Source organism: Lygodium microphyllum, unplaced genomic scaffold, assembly GCF_053477565.2.
Source record: "Lygodium microphyllum isolate KBCC unplaced genomic scaffold, Lygodium_microphyllum_v1.1.10 scaffold_31, whole genome shotgun sequence".
NCBI classification, from domain to species: domain Eukaryota; kingdom Viridiplantae; phylum Streptophyta; class Polypodiopsida; order Schizaeales; family Lygodiaceae; genus Lygodium; species Lygodium microphyllum.
The window spans coordinates 843,690-860,335 of record NW_028229514.1 but is presented as its reverse complement, the minus strand read 5'-3'; the positions used below and the strand labels follow the sequence as shown (position 1 = coordinate 860,335).

Genomic DNA, 16,646 nt, shown 5'->3' with positions numbered 1-16,646 from the left:
TTTGCCCTCCGTAAACTTCCTCCTCTTCTTCACGAACGGCAGCGATGGCGGTGAGAAGCTTTCATCCTCCCTCTTTCTCTCTTTCTCTCCGTCTCCCTCTCAAATGCAAGATGGAGTTCACTCTCCCTTTCGCTCTCTCTTTCGTTTGTTCGCGCAAGATAACGCGCTTCGGTTTCGGCCCGTGTTTTTTTGTCTAAGCACTGTCGCTATTAGCATCGCCCCTATTTTAAGTTGGAAAGCACCATCGCTATGCCTTCGTATCCTTGTAGTGGTTGGTTCTAATATAGGGAAGATGATCAGCATTGATAAAGCAATACATGCCATTCCATATCAAACACCTTTCATAATGTAGAAAGATTATAAAGTCAATCTAATATGTGCACAAATTGATCCCTTTTCATCCAAATTCTAGAGAGTGCATGGCATTGCAAATCTAGAGACTATAGTCATATCTAGGTGCATATTTATATTTGTAACATGTCTATCCACCAAATTCTAATGGCACAAATTTATCAAGAGGTAATCAATGTAACTTTAGCTCAAAACTCCCTTGTAATATTCAAATTGCATTACCTCAAACTACTCAAGTCTACTTCGTAGGGAAAGTTTCACCTCAACCCCAGAAGGATCAACCTAAAGTAAGCCTAAATTATGACTATAGTCTCCTACCATGGTTATCTAACATTAGCTTAAGATAACTACTTTGCTATCATCTCTCAAACTTAAGTAGAACATTGCATTGGTTTAAAGAGAGTGAGAAATGAGGAGAGGTAATATGCATCAACCACTTTATTAATAAGGTATAGTCTCAACTCAAGCCCCCTAAAATAACATTGATTTGGATCTAGGATGACACACTTGGATAGTTGACATTTGATTATTCCTAACTTGACCTAATCTAGCATTTCAGAATTTTAATGGAATTCTCTTGGCTAAACAAGTCTACTTTGCTGTATAAAAAATACATGGGTAATTTAAACACCCCCTTCCCTCGAAGAGTAGCTTTAGTTTTCTAACTAACCTAACACAATTTATCCACCTCTCTTTGCACTCTTCGTTTCATTTTCTCTCCCCCTTCTCTCTCTCTCTCTCTCTCTCTCTCTCTCTCTCTCTCTCTCTCTCTCTCTCTCTCTCTCTCTCTCTCTCTTTGTTGCCCCTCTCTTTGTTTCTCTCCACCCCCTCATGTTTTCTCCCTCATTCTCCTCTCTCCCTCCCTTTCTCTCTTTCTTTGTTATCTTTTATGTTTACTCTCTTTCTCTCTCTCTCTCTCTCTCTCTCTCTCTCTCTCTCTCTCTCTCTCTCTCTCTCTCTCTCTCTCTCATATTTCCTCTCTTTCTCTCTCAATGCACCGCATTCTCTCAAGAAAAACAAACAAAAGAAAAGAAGAAAGAACAAGAACAAACCAAGAGGAGGCAATGTACTCACTGCAAAGGCTCAATGATGTTTTACAATAGATATTCACTAATACCAATATTTTAATTTATGTACTAATATAATTTATATATGTTGGTAATATATAGTACTATGGTATACTTATATATACACACACATATGTGGGTACATATATAATAATTTAATATTACACATGTATTATCATTAATCAATTATTAATATCATATAAACATGATTATATATGTAAAATATGTTCTATTGAAATAAGATCACACATTTTTTATTAATAATTAGTTAATAATATCTTTAATTATATTATTATATCATTATATATATTAATTACTATATGCATAATCAAGTATCTTTAAGCATTAATACTTTTAGCATGTATATTCAAATTATCATTAGTACAAATAATGCATGAAGGATAATTATACATAATAATAATTAGTTAGAATAATAATCAATAAATTGATATTATAGATAATATTTATCTATCAACATATATACATAATAAATTACACACACATACACATTAGCTTATTAATAAATATTATGTGCACATATGTCATATATATTTTTAATAAGTAATTAGTATATTAATAATTTATGATTATTACATAACTATTTTTAAAGTATTAATAAATAAAATTAATGTGTATATTATTAAATCAATATAAAATTATATCAAGTGTATTATTATTATTATTATACATAATGAATATAATAGTATATATAATTGAATTTATATGTATATATATATCAATTTTTATCTATGTAACTATATATAAAAATTAAGTTTTAATATACTATAAAAATATTAACAATAATTTCATGTATTAATCATAGGTTAAGTTTGATTTACATAATAATACTTAATAGTTAATGATAAATGATTAATATCAAATAGTTATATTAGCATATTACTAATTATAAATTATATTTATATCATATATAATATTATATATAATGTTAGAAAAAGTATGAAATTTATTATAATAATACATGTATTTAAACTCTAATTCATATAAATAAGATATTAATGATAATTATATATAATAATTAATTTATAATGCTTGATATAGATATCGATTTTAAATATGCATATCAATTACAAGTGATGTAAGAAGCTGGGAATACTTAGAATGCTAATAATATGCCATGTCACACTGACACTGGTATATAAGGAGAGAAGTTGTAATTTTTCACATCTTTTTGACATATCAATACAATTACAATCTTTCTCTCCCTTCTTGCTCCAAGCTTCCATGGCTTCTACATCTTTCCTATCTTTCTATCTCCAATTCTAGTCTTTCTCTCTCCTCGTCACTCTATTTCTCTCTCTTCCTGCAGTCTTTCTCTCTCCTCTGCAGTCTTTCCCTCTCCTCTTCTTCTCTCCCTAGTTCTCTCTCTGACAAGTGGTATCAGAGCTTCAGTCTTTGATCCATTATTTTCTTCCATTTTCACTCCTATTTTCCTATTTCAAAACCAATTTCAGACAAAAATGGTATAAGACAGTGACTAGTGGAGTGCTGCAGGACAACTACAGTTAGCAATGACTATATCTGGAGTTATTCAAGGTCAGATATGGCGGGTAAAGGCTTAAATGGCTGGACGTCATCAAATTTTATGCAAAAATGGAGGTAACTAGAGTAAAGAATGGTTAACCGGGCTTAGTTAGAGACTAAACTACAGTTACTTTTCAAAAGAGGTCTTCCTTTCCTCTTTCCTCAAGCTCTGCCCAAGCTTTCATGGAGTTTGCTGGCTGAGATCTCTTCTTTTCTCATTGATCTTTGCTCTCCATCAACAATGGCCTGCATAATGGCACTCTAGACATCAAATGCAACAAGTGGAGTACCAATCATGCCCTGTAGAAGCTGCCACGTGGCCTGGACAGCAGCCCGAAATTTGCGCTGATTTTTCCAGCCCTGTTCTCCTCCAGTTCTCAGCCAATCTTCAGCTATGGTGCTTCTAATTCATCATTGGCAGTGATTCCTTCAAGGTTTTGGTGTGTTTACTCCAAAATAGAACCATATTTCTCAGCTTTTCACTCTCTTGAAACCCTACATGAACAGTCCATGGGCAGCCATGAAAGCTTCAGCCCAAGCTTCCATTTCTTGACAATTTCTTGAAGATTCTTCATCCTTTTGGCCCGTGGAATCATTTCAGCAAGGATTCTTCAACAAATTGCAAGGATTAAGCAAGGGATGGCTTAAGATTGAAGATCAAGAGCTTCTATGGAGCAAAAATTTGGGGGAAACGGGTTTAATGCTTCAATTTCAAGCATTTGAAGCTTCAAGATTGGTCTCTACCATCAGATAAGCAAGCTTCTTGGATTATTTTGCTAACATTGGACAACCGGGAGCCCTATCAAGCATTTGGCAAGTTATTTTCAGCCATGTCAAGGTATTTCTCTTCAATTTTTAATCTCTCTCATTAATCCAATTGCTGAGCTTAAGCCATTTGACTGAGAGATTAAAGAATTGAATATTTTCATCAAATTCTCAGCCAACCTTTGCTTGAATTCATCTATTCATGAATGCAATGCTTGTCTAATGCATATTAGTTTCAATCAGTGAATGAAGGGCCTTAATCTGAGATTTCAGCATAACACTTGAATCCTATGGACTGAATACATTGATTGATTCCTTTGCTTACTCTAATCCAATTGATTGGTTGATTCTCTTTTGCCTAAATTGGAAAATTGTAAAGGGTAAGTACTAGCAATCAGTGAGTCACTGAATTGCATAGGTAAAACCCTTCTCCCATCTCAAGTTCTTTTATCTCAATCAATTGCATCTCATGAAAGGCTGAATGAATATTTTCCAAATGCATATCATGCTGATTGCTTAGTACACTAGCCTCTGCCATGTTGATATTCCCACCGAGGAAAAAGGTGGATGCCGGGGGAGATAGTGGGACAAAAGAGAGGTGACCCTCCCTCACTATCGAAGATCCCGAAGGGGTGCAACCAACCGACCCGGGGGGAACTTTGCCCACCTCCCGGTGATTCGGAGCCCGTGTAGGGAGCCCGTCCTGCCGTTTTATCCCTCACACAGGTACAGCGAGTGGAGAATTGAAGATTGAAGACTTTCCAACGACTCAAGTACCTATTGGAGTAAAACAGGGTAAAACAGGGCATTTTCAGGTTACCCACAGGGTATTTACAGGTGGATACAGGTACACCCTTTGATACTGAAGTACAGGTGCAGGTACTACAGGGTACCCACAGGTCCTATATACCCCTTTGCAGGGTTTGGTAGCCTTTGGAGGTTACTTTCTTGCACTACAGGGTCAAAACAGGGCACTTACAGGTCTAAACAGGGTGCAGGACTGGACAGTTCAGACTCTGAAAGTCAGTTACAGAATTTTTTGTCCTAAACCTATTATAGCGTGCTATAGCTCATCTCGAAGAGGGCATTGTAAGATTCGATTTGCACAAAAAAGTTTTGCAATCGGAGTTTTCTAGCCAAAGTTATAGCCGTTTTACTGACAGGGGGTACTGCAGGACTGCACTAGTATGGCAGGACATAAAGGTAAAAATAAGGTCCAGGAGGACTATGCACAGCAAATCAGGGATTCTATGATGGAAAGCACACTTCAAGAGAACCCTGAAGAGCCTCAACAAGGAGAGATTAGTATTCTCAATGACGCTTTGTGTGCCCATGAACTAAGACATAAGGAACGTCATGAAGCTATTTTGTCAGTAATGGAGCATATGATTTTATCATTTGGTCAAACAAAGTCTACAATGGAACAAATGGTTTTATCTCATGGACAAACGAAGTCTACGCTTGATAAGTTGATGGAATCAACTACCCAAACCAAGGCTTCCATTGATAAATTAGTAGAATCCAATGCTCAGCTTATGGCAAAATTTTCTCAATTGATGCCATCGCAAACAGGATCAAAAGAAGCTAATGAGAAGGCTTGTTCAAACAATGACCCTTCAGTCCCACTTCAGCCATCCAACCAAAATGGTTATGGAGATGGAATCATTGGAAGAAGAGGTATTCCCAATAGTTAGTATGAAGTAGGAGAAGCTTCACAAAGGCATGATGACTATTTGGGCAGTTTGAACGGTGCCAATACTCAAGCTTTTGGACTGCATACTCAGCATTCTAGGAGTGCTTTACCAACAGGAAGATTACAGGGTAATTCTCAGCCACCTGTTGGAAGATTTCAATCTCATTTTGGGGGTTCTGTACTTAGAAATTCCGATCAGCCAGTTTTGGGACAGCAACCTTTCCATGATAGAGAGTTCAAGGATAAAATTGTTTTATCCAAATTCAATGGCCAGTCATCTTCACCATCAGAATTAGAGGAATGGACTTCTAAGATGGAGTCTTATTTTGACATATTTCCTAAAACTGATGACATGAAGATACATTTTGCCTCCCTCCACTTAGAAGGATTTGCTCACACTTGGTGGAGGTATATCAAGAAAGAGAATGTACTTATTGAGAATTGGGAAGCTTTCAAGGCACTTATGGCTGAAGTCTTTGTTTCACCTCTTGAAAAAGAGAAGTTAGAACGAAGATGGTATAACTTGGAACAAAGGAGCCTAAGTGTAAGAGATTATACAAACCAATTCCTCAACTTGACCATGTATGTGGAAAACATCAGTGATGAGGCCAAGTTACATAAGTTCATGTATGGTTTAGAACCATCCTTGTCAGCTAATGTTATGGCGCAAAATCCTACTTCACTTTTCAAGGCTATTGAGCTTGCAGAGCACTTTGGAAGGAAGTATAGGAAAGAGTCTTCATTTCAGCCAAGTTATGGACAGCCAAGGACTGTTTTAAAGCAAGGGCAAGTTGGTAACAATTATGGCAGCAACCATATGCCTAATGGGAGTTTACGGATACCAACTTATCCCCCATTTAATGCTTCTAGGCTTCAAGGCAATTTCAGGACAGCAAACAGTCCAAAAGTTGAATTTAAGCAAGGTGACAATAAGCCTAAGTCTACTTCAGCCAATACAAATTTCAGAAATATTCCCATGGATCTTTATAAGGAAAGAAAGGACAAAGGCTTATGCTTCAAGTGTGGAGAAAAGTATACTCCTGACCATGCTTCAAAGTGTGTATACAAAAATGCCAAGCCAAAAATTCAGAGTATGCTAGTTCTTGAGGACCTTGAAAATGACATAGATGAAGTGAATGCAGTCCCAATCAATGCTGAAAATGAAGATTTCGAGGATGATGGTGGACAGGAGTACTTCTATGATCCATCTGACTCTTTTCCTTTTGATCCAGGCGGTGATATTCCATTTGATCCTGGTGGATTTTGTAATGAGTCGCCTGCTGCCACTAATTGTTCTATCTCTATGGATGCTTGGACGGGATCTAAGAACCCTAATACACTTCGTATGAAGGGAAGCATATGTGGAAAGCCAGTGTTCATCCTGATAGATAGTGGCAGTACCCACAGTTTTGTCAATAAATCCATTTTGTACAAGTTGAATTGTGTTCCCACCGACTTACAGCAGCCCATTAGAGTACAAGTGGCTAATGGTGAAGAGGAAATCAGCACACAGATTTGTCCACAGGTTTCTTTGCAGATGGCTGAAAATTTTGAAGTCAAAGTAAACCTGATCACTTTGGAAATGGGGCCCATAGATATTGTACTTGGTTGTGACTGGTTGATGACCTTAGGCAGGATTACTATGGATTTCTCACAGTTATATATGGAGTTTTTCTCCAATGGACAGCTCATCCGTTTACAGGGGATCCCTAGTAGATCTGATTTTCAGCTTATCACCATTCAACAACTCAAGAAAGAGTACAAGAAGCGCTCACAGATATTTGTATTGCATTTGAACAAAGAAACACAGGATCAGCCCAATAATTCAGCAAACCATTCAGCCTTGATAGCTCTTCTTGAGGAGTATAGAGATTTATTTGAAGTACCTACTTCATTGCCTCCTAAGAGAGCGGTGGATCACCCCATTGATTTGGAACCCAACTCAAAGACGATCAATAAGCCACCTTACAGACTATCAAAATGTGAACGAGAGGAAGTAGCCAAGCAAATCAAAGAGCTTCTTGAAATGGGATTCATTGAACCAAGTTCTTCACCGTATGCATCCCCAGTCCTGTTAGTCAAAAAGAAAGATGGATCTTTCAGAATGTGCATTGACTACAGGGATCTTAACAAGATAACAGTGAAGAACAGGTATCCTATACCCAGGATAGATGATTTGCTTGATGAGCTTAAGGGGGCTCGATTCTTCACAAAGATTGATTTGAGATCAGGGTATCATCAGATTCGCATGAGAGAGGGTGATGAGGTCAAGACTGCTTTTAGGACTGATCGTGGGCTTTACCATTTCTTGGTGATGCCATTCGGCCTTACAAACGCTCCAGCTACCTTTCAAAGCCTGATGAATAAGATTCTACAACCTTTCCTCTTTCAGTTTGTCTTGGTATTCTTCAACGACATTTTGATCTACAGCAAGACTTTTCAGGATCATTTGTCGCATATGAGGAAGGTTTTTGATGTGTTGAGACATCATAGGCTTTTTGCTAAGGAGAAGAAGTGTTCTTTCATGCAGACTGAAGTGGAATACTTGGGACATATAGTCAATGAAAAAGGAATATAGGCTGATCCCAAGAAGGTGCAATGCATAAAAGATTGGCCAACGCCTACTACTACTACCTCTCTTAGAGGTTTTCTTGGTCTATCTTCATTCTATCGCAGATTTATAAAGCATTATGCGGCAATTGCAGCCCCTTTAACTGACAGGTTGAAGAAAGAGGCTTTCTTTTGGGATTCTCTTGCAGATAGCAGCTTCAACCAGTTAAAGGAATTACTTACCTCCGCTCCTATTCTTGTATGCCCGGATTTCTCTAAAGAGTTTACTATACAATGTGATGCTAGTGGCCGTGGCATTGGGGTTGTTTTGCTTCAGGAGCATGGAGTAATTGCATTTGAAAGCCGTAAGCTTACTGATAAGGAGATGGCCATGAATGTTTATGATCAGGAAATGTTGGCTATTCTGCATGCAATCAAGAAATGGCACCATTACTTATATGGCAGCCGATTCAGAGTGCATAGTGATCATCGCGTACTCAAGTATTTCCTTACTCAGTCAAATCTTACTCCAAAGCAACGACGATGGGTAGCAACATTACAAAATTATGACTTTGACATCACTCATACAAGGGGCAAAGATAACATAGTGGCTGATTCTCTCTCTCGTATGTGGGCCTGCAAAGTATCAGCCATGACAGAATTACATAGTGATTGGATTGAAGAGCTACAAGAGGCATATCTCTTAGATGAGGAATTCAGCCAAATCTTTCAGAAATTACAGCAAGGTCTCATGGAAGAAAACTCGCACTACCAGCTTAAAAATGGTCTTATTTGGTGGAAGGGCAAGATTGTTATTCCCTCTACTTCTTCCTTCAAGCGAAAAATTATGGAGGAGATGCATTCTTCGCCTTTAGCTGGACACTTGGGAGTTTTCAAGACTTATGACAGGATCAGCAAGAGCTTTTATTGGAAAGGACTGTGGAAAGATGTCAAGGACTTCGTTATGAAGTGTATGCCTTGTCAGCAAAATAAGGATAGCACCCATAAGCCAGGAGGTTTATTGCAGCCATTGCCTATTCCTATGGGTAAATGGACTCATATTACTATGGACTTTATCACTGGCTTACCTACTACCAAGAAGGGGTGGAATAGCATTTATGTGGTGGTTGACAGACTCACCAAAGCAGCTCATTTTATCCCAACAAAAATTCAGTTTACTGCTTCTCAGGTGGCCAACCAGTTTATGGAGCATATTTTCAGATTGCATGGATTACCGTAGGTGATTGTCCATGATAGGGACTCAAAGTTTATGAGTAACTTTTGGCAAGCGGTATTTACATCTATGGGTACCAAGTTGGCTCCATCTACGGCTTATCATCCCCAAACTGTTAATAAATGGTTGGAGACTTATCTTCGCCATTTTTGCTATGATGTCCAAACCTCATGGGATTCTTGGTTACACCTGGCTGAGTTTGCCTATAATAATTCCACTCATGCAAGCATAGGAGTTTCACCCTTTGAGGCTTTGTATGGTTACAAGGTGCCCCTACCCACAGTCATTTTTAATGAAAAGATCAACCCTCATGGGAAGGAAGAGTTGGATAGAATGCAGACCCTTCTTCAGCAATGCAAGGTGAATCTAAGGAAGGCTCAAGATCAGATGAAGATGTATGCTGATGAGAAGAGGAGGCCTTTAGAGTTCCAGGAAGGTGAATTGGTTTTGTTGAAGGTGCCCAAATCCAAGTATTCTACATTGAAAGATGGATCCAGTAATAAGCTTGCCCACAGATTCTATGGCCCTTACAGGATCCTTAAGCGGATTGGAGATTTGGCATACAGACTAGAGCTTCCCTCTTCTACAAAGATTCATAACGTCTTCCATGTTAGTCAGCTCAAGCCCTATTATGGTGATCTAGTGGATTTAGTTGATGAGCTGCCACCTATTGATGAAGATGGTATCGTTCAGTACATCCCAGAGGCTGTTATAGGTCAGCGTGAAAAGAAGCTTCGATCACGTTCTATTGTGGAATATTTGATTAAATGGAGAGGTTTACCCTCTGAAGAGGCTTCTTGGAGACCTGATTCAATATTGGATGAGTATCCATACTTGAAGGATACATTGGTGGCTGAAGCCTACTGCTTTTGGAGCTAGTATTGGTGCAGACTGGTTCAGGACAGCACGCTGTTTTAGAACAGTTTTTGTCGTACTTCATTTTCAGAATTGAGCTATCTACATGAGCTTAAAGTACTCTTCAAGAGCTTCATTTTGATATGTGGTACATTTCATTTGGACACTTCTATCAAAAGTTATGGCTGATTTGGTCCAGCAGGGACTGTTATTTCAGCAAGCTGTCTACTTTCTTCTGGAACTATTTGTTGAAGATTTTATGGCTCCAATGGCTTCTAAAGTTCTTCAAACCATGTATATAGCAGGGTCCACTTTCCGTACTTCAAATTCAGCCCTTGTAATGATAATTCTTCACTCATTCCCTATTTGTAAAGCTGTAAAAACAGAGTAGTACTCTGTTCCATCCATCTTTTCTTTAGCTCTTTCTAGTTTTGTTTTTGGGGACAAAAACTTTTGGGAAGGGATGGATTGTAAGAAGCTGGGAATACTTAGAATGCTAATAATATGCCATGTCACACTGACACTGGTATATAAGGAGAGAAGTTGTAATTTTTCACATCTTTTTGACATATCAATACAATTACAATCTTTCTCTCCCTTCTTGCTCCAAGCTTCCATGGCTTCTACATCTTTCCTGTCTTTCTATCTCCAATTCTAGTCTTTCTCTCTCCTCGTCACTCTATTTCTCTCTCTTCCTGCAGTCTTTCTCTCTCCTCTGTAGTCTTTCCCTCTCCTCTTCTTCTCTCCCTAGTTCTCTCTCTGACAAGTGAAGTATAGTTTATATAATAATATTCAACTATATTAACAATATAGTATGTTGAGAGAGAGAGAGAGAGAGAGAGTTGCCATTATCCTTCCCACATGTTTTTGAAATAAATAATGTTTTTATATTTATCTCGATAAAAGAGAGAATATATGTGTGAATAATACACACACACTCACACATTATTTCTTTTTTTATAAAGAGTAGAAAGACAAAGTAGATTTTGGTTTTTTTACTTGGGAAAAAATAAAGAAAATACCAACTACATTGGCTTAGTATATAAGGTGTAAGAGACTTACTTTTTCATCGTTCAACAATAATATAAGTCTCTTTCATATTCATCCTCTTGTCTCAATTTACATGGCTTCCATGGCACTTTCTCTTACAATTCCTGTCTTTTTGAGTCCTTCTCTAGTCTTTCTTTCTCTCTTCTCTCTACAGGATTCTCTCTCTTATGTTCTCGCTTTGTCTCTCTTCCTCCTATTTTCTTTCTCCTTTCATTTCACTCTCTGAAGTTTTTCCTCTTCATGTTTTTTCTACACTCTCTCTCTCTATGTGGAGATGTATATATGTGTTGATGCATGTATATGTGTGTTTAATACATGTGTATTTATTTGTGTGGTTGTCTTATAAATATGTGTTCTCTCTCTCATTCTCGTCATTTTTAATTTCTCTTTTTTCTCTCTCTCATCTCTCATCTTTCTTAACTTCATATATGTGCATATTGTGTACACACATGTGTATATGTATATACACATATGTGTAGCATTGCATGTACATGTATTTTTTATCTCATTCATATATATGGTTAGATGTGTCTAAGTATGTGTGTGTTTCATATATGTGTATCCATTTATGTGGTCTTATAAGTATGGGTACTCTCTTCTCATTATATTTCTCTCTTGTCCCTTCCTTTTTTTTCCCTGGAGTCTTTCTTCTTCTTCATTTCTCACATACACATACATATGTTGCACAATTTTTTTCCTTTACTCTTTTCTTGCTTTTTTAATCTTCCCTGTGTGTATGTTTGTATTTGTGTTTAATACATGTGCCTTTATTTATGTAGTCTCTTGAATGTGTGTAGTCTCTCTCTCTCTCTCTCTCTCTCTCTCTCTCTCTCTCATCACTTTAATTTTCTATCCTTTTTTTTTCTTCCTCTTGGCTCTCATCTTGCTCCACTTGATACGTGTACATGTGTACACTGTGTATATACATGTATCCACATGTGTATATGCTTTGCATGTATATGTACATATATATATTTATGTATGGTTATGTGTATTTATAAATGTGCATGTCTACATATTTGTAAGCATGTGTTTTATAAAACTGTGTATCATTCTCTCTCATTTGTTCTCTCTATCTCTCCATTTTTTCTCATTCATATATATTTTACTTATATATGAGCATGTGTGCACATATCCATACGTGTGCATATATGCATACATGTACTTATGGGTTTATTTGTGCAAACGTATATGCACATGTATAGTTCATGTGTTTTTATAGCCTAGTGCATTCATGCATGGTTTTAGAGTATGTATACATTGCATGTGTGTTACATTAAAAGAGAGAGCGACAATGTGTGTGTACGTGTCTCCAATTGAGAGAAAGAGAGATAATAGAAAATAAATATAATCCGCACTCATCCTTTGGGAAAAAGCCCTATTTATTTCTTGAATACCAAACTTTTCCTCCTTGTGGTACATAGACTTGAGAGCCTTTTGGTTGGTTCAAGATCCCCAACGCAAAGCTCTAAATAGTATATAGAATAATGCTATATTCTTCCTTCTAAAAACAAAAAGGAATAAATATTAATACTTGCAAACAAAGTGACAGTAAAAAATACTCAAGTACTAGAGCCGGTCTAGTCTGTGTTACCAGCTAGATCCAATAGCCACATGTTGCATGGTTTGCAAACTCATGAGGCTTCACCTCATTCACTTTGCACTTTTGTGAGTAAAGGGAACTGGCCATGCTACCACACGGCTGCTTCCCTTTGCTCACAAAGGAAGAAAGCACATGTTTTGCACATAAAATACAAGGCGCTTCATGTCTAATGTATGAAATGTCATAAATATGATAAGAATATATTGTAAGATTGTTCATCAAAGCATGTAAATAATCATATACATTTGTGCACTACAATAAGAAACATATGCCTATCTACTTACAATAATGCATTCACTTATGAGATTGAATGTGTAAAGAGTCTCTCTCTCTATGCATCATATCACTATTTGTGCACCTCTATTTATGGATGTTAAAATTTCAAAGTAATGAGAGAGAGAGAGAGAGAGAGAGAGAGTGTGTGTGTGTGTGTGTGTGTGTGTGTGAGTGAGAGAGAGAGAGTGTGTGTGAGTGAGTGAGTGAGAGAGAGAGAGAGATCATAGAACTTTCAAACAATACAAGTTGAAGTGTTATAGTATTGGACCCTCATGTCAAGCATGCTTTGAGAGGACTAATTGGCCTTTCAAGGATACATAATGAAATGATGATGAAATGTATGTATAAGATGCATGCGATGATGCATAAACCAAATAATAGAGTACCTTTCTCATCCCCTGCCCCCAAAATCTCGCCCAATATTTCTATAGTCTACTCATGTTTGCATACTAATTTTTAACATAAAGTTCCCTATAGTCCATAATCCAATCATACTTTATCATTTATGTACTCCATAATCTACACATCAAACTATGCTTAACCCAACAGCCACACCAACTTTTACTACTATACATGCCCATGCCCACAACAAATGTAAAACTTTTGGGGTAACAATATAAATACATAATCATAATCTCAAGAAGCATGCTATGGGATTGACAATTCAATGGTGTTTTAGTCAAATGAAAGGTCATGTGGTCATATGCTTAAGTAGTTGTATAACAGCCTTTAGGGAGGTGTTATTACAAACAAATGCTTTTTGACTGGTTGGTTTAAGAATGCGAATGGTTTAGGTCAAAGGGAAAAGATCGAAGACCTCGAGAGTCGGCACACTTGTTGTTTGTGTGGTTTTATAGCCAAGGGAGGAAGCGGATGTCGTGGTGGAAGAGGCGGTAGTCGCCGTCCAAAATGAACTGCGTTGCGAAACCGTAGCCACGAGCGCCACGGAAGCTGCCGGTGCCACCCATGACGGCGAGTTCGTTGGTGCGCTGGGCCTTCACCTCCGCCTGGATCTGGAAGGTGCCCTTGAAGTGGCCGTCGTCGTAGGCGATGTACTCCACCTCCACCAGGTCGATGCTCTTGCCGGATAGGTCCAGGCTGTAGCTGGAGTCAATGGTGAAACCCCGCGCGTAGCCCAACAGGCTGGAGGTGCGCTCGGGCCCCGACGTCACGTTGAACGCGAATAGTTCACTGTGGCCAAACCGCCCAGTAAAGCTGGCGTTGAGGGGCGGCAGCATCTTCTGATTTATGCTGCGGTCCCCCTGCAGTACCTGCACGTAGTACTGCAGCCGGCAAGCCTTGAACTGCGGCGGCGCTGGATAGGGCTCGTCCGCCGCGCAGCCTGATGACATTATATGATTTTGTTTGTGATCATGGAAATGCGGCCCTGCACGTGCCCCTGGCTGCCCGCGCGTTATTATCATCATCGCTAATACGAACCCTAGCAGATTAGGCCAGCTCATGATGCCCGTTGCTACATTAATGCTCATCGTGACGCGCCCTACAGTTCCGCGCCAACAAACAGCTAGATTTCAGCCGAAGAAGAAGATCAAGGAGAAAAACATGAAAGAAGAAGAAGAAGAAAGGAAGAAGTATCAGACAACAAAGAAAGATTATGATGAAGAAAGTGCTGTTATGCAGATCACAGGATACTGCACGGCTACAGTATACAAGCAGTGTCTCTAGCTGATAGAACTGAATGCAGATCACGACGAGCAGGATCGGAAGGAGAAGTACAATTGGCAGTTTCCCCATAAGTAACCCCATTTATATATGCGCCACGATACCGCTGATTAACCAGCCCAGTTCTCCGGCTTGCGCTTTTCTCGGTCGATTTGACAGGAAATGTCAGCATTATCCGTGTGTCCATTGAGACATAGTAGGAGGTCAGACCTACATGATACTGTTATTCGTTTGTTCCTTTTGCGGTAAGATTAAAAATGAGTGAGCAACTGTATCTGATAAAGCATCTACTTGAATTTCAAAAAACCTGCAAGAACCTTCCATATTGCCGGTCCGTGCTCTACAATCAGAGGGGCTTCGCTTCGCACATGGGCATAGTTTCGCACAATCTTCTGCTTCATCTCGAAGCAATACATGGTCGTCTTATAATAGTGATCACAAACTTATAATAGTGTTCACGCTGTACATATGGACGACTTAGCTAGTCTATAATTATACGAAGAACGGCATTATGCATAAGACCTTTGACAGCTGTGCACATGGCCCAATTTATTAATGAAGACCTGCTAAATTGTTCACATTTTAAATCGATTACTTCTTGGGACCTCTGCAATGTCGGTTCTTGAGGGGCATCTTTCTTAGGATGCAATGATCAATCATAGATTCAATACAGCTTCACAAAAGAGACTTATCACTTGTTTTTTAATAACAAAGTAAGGTTGTTAAGGTTCTCCAAAAATGCAAATGCAGGGAGTCCATTTAAGATTTTCTTTACAAAGATTCCTAAAGTATGCGAGTCAACAAATACTTGCTCACACGCAACATGTTTATTGATGAATGCCTCATTAGGTGGGCCAATCAATCACAATAGAGTCCCACTATTCTCATCAATTGCTTTTGCTCTTCTTATGTATGTATTTGGTTTCTTTTTTGCCATCGTTCGGTTAAACACCATAAAGTAAATGCCAAGTGGAAACTTAGGTAGTAGGTAGTAAGTGGGTATGTTGCACTTATAGGTGAAGTTCATGTGTTCAATACCTAGTTGGGTGGCTTCGGGGGGAATATTACTGATGTGCAAGCTCATTCTATTATGGGCATGTTTTGTTAAATGATATTAAAAAATCCCAAAAGGCAATGCATGAAAAAAGAACACCATAAAGTTTATTGAATAGTACACAAATTATTTAACGAATAGAATTAGCATTTGCATGCTAATGCTAAATGCCGCCTTTCATTATAGAGGCTTGTACCATGCTTGCATGTTACATTAAATCGTCTCACAAGGAGTTTATATTACACCACCTCATCCACATAATGTATGTAATGGATCTAGTTTGCCCTTTGAGTTGTTATAAATAACTTTGTATACTCTAGTATACATTTATGCATGACTTGAATGGCATAATAATTTAGAGGATTTTGTCGCTTTTCTCTATTTCAATATGAGACATGAGTCTCATAATATTTGATATCCTAAATTACATATCTCATACCAAATGTAGTTCACAAATAATATTCCAACCATCATCATTCCAATAATATATTCTCTAGATTGAACATATTATGAGTTTTGTCTCTTTCTTGTAGCTTGGGAACTATATTTTTATGCATTCACATTCAAAATATGATAGCTTTGTATAAATACACTAGCTCTCCTAGCAAGCATTGTTGATCATGCTCACTATCCTTGTGTTGCATTGTTTGCAAGCTTGTACAACTTGTGAGGTTGTACCTCACTCGCTTTGCATTATCAACAAAGGGAAGTGGCCTTGACGCTTTATGACCATTTTTGCTAATAGAAACCTAAAAGGCATGTGCTTCATGTGATATAACTTTGTGCATATGTGAGTGATGTGGTTTTGTGTATGTGTACACATGCACATATGTTTTGGACACGTGAATGTTTGTTCATGCATTGGTATTCAACCCATTTCGATGCACACTATTTAATAGATGTATATATATATTAAAAATTTT

At 38.0% G+C, this 16,646-nt stretch overlaps 1 protein-coding gene across 3 annotated transcripts; it reads right to left on the bottom strand.

Annotated features, from left to right (window-relative positions):
- Window positions 1-13,250: 13,250 nt before the first annotated feature.
- Window positions 13,251-15,095, bottom strand: LOC148009254 (dirigent protein 21-like). Of its 3 annotated transcripts, none has more exons than XM_087673573.1 (3): window positions 14,977-15,095; window positions 14,724-14,879; window positions 13,251-14,487 (listed from the first exon to the last, which is right to left on the bottom strand). In XM_087673573.1, exons 1-3 carry the CDS (start codon window positions 15,083-15,085, stop codon window positions 13,838-13,840), a joined length of 915 nt encoding a protein of 304 aa, XP_087529699.1. In that variant the 5' UTR covers window positions 15,086-15,095; the 3' UTR covers window positions 13,251-13,837. The 3 variants fall into 3 exon arrangements, with proteins under 3 accessions (XP_087529699.1, XP_087529700.1, XP_087529701.1); XM_087673574.1 differs by having other exon boundaries at window positions 13,253-14,487; window positions 14,987-15,087; XM_087673575.1 differs by having other exon boundaries at window positions 13,255-14,487; window positions 14,724-14,889; window positions 14,977-15,024.
- Window positions 15,096-16,646: the final 1,551 nt, after the last annotated feature.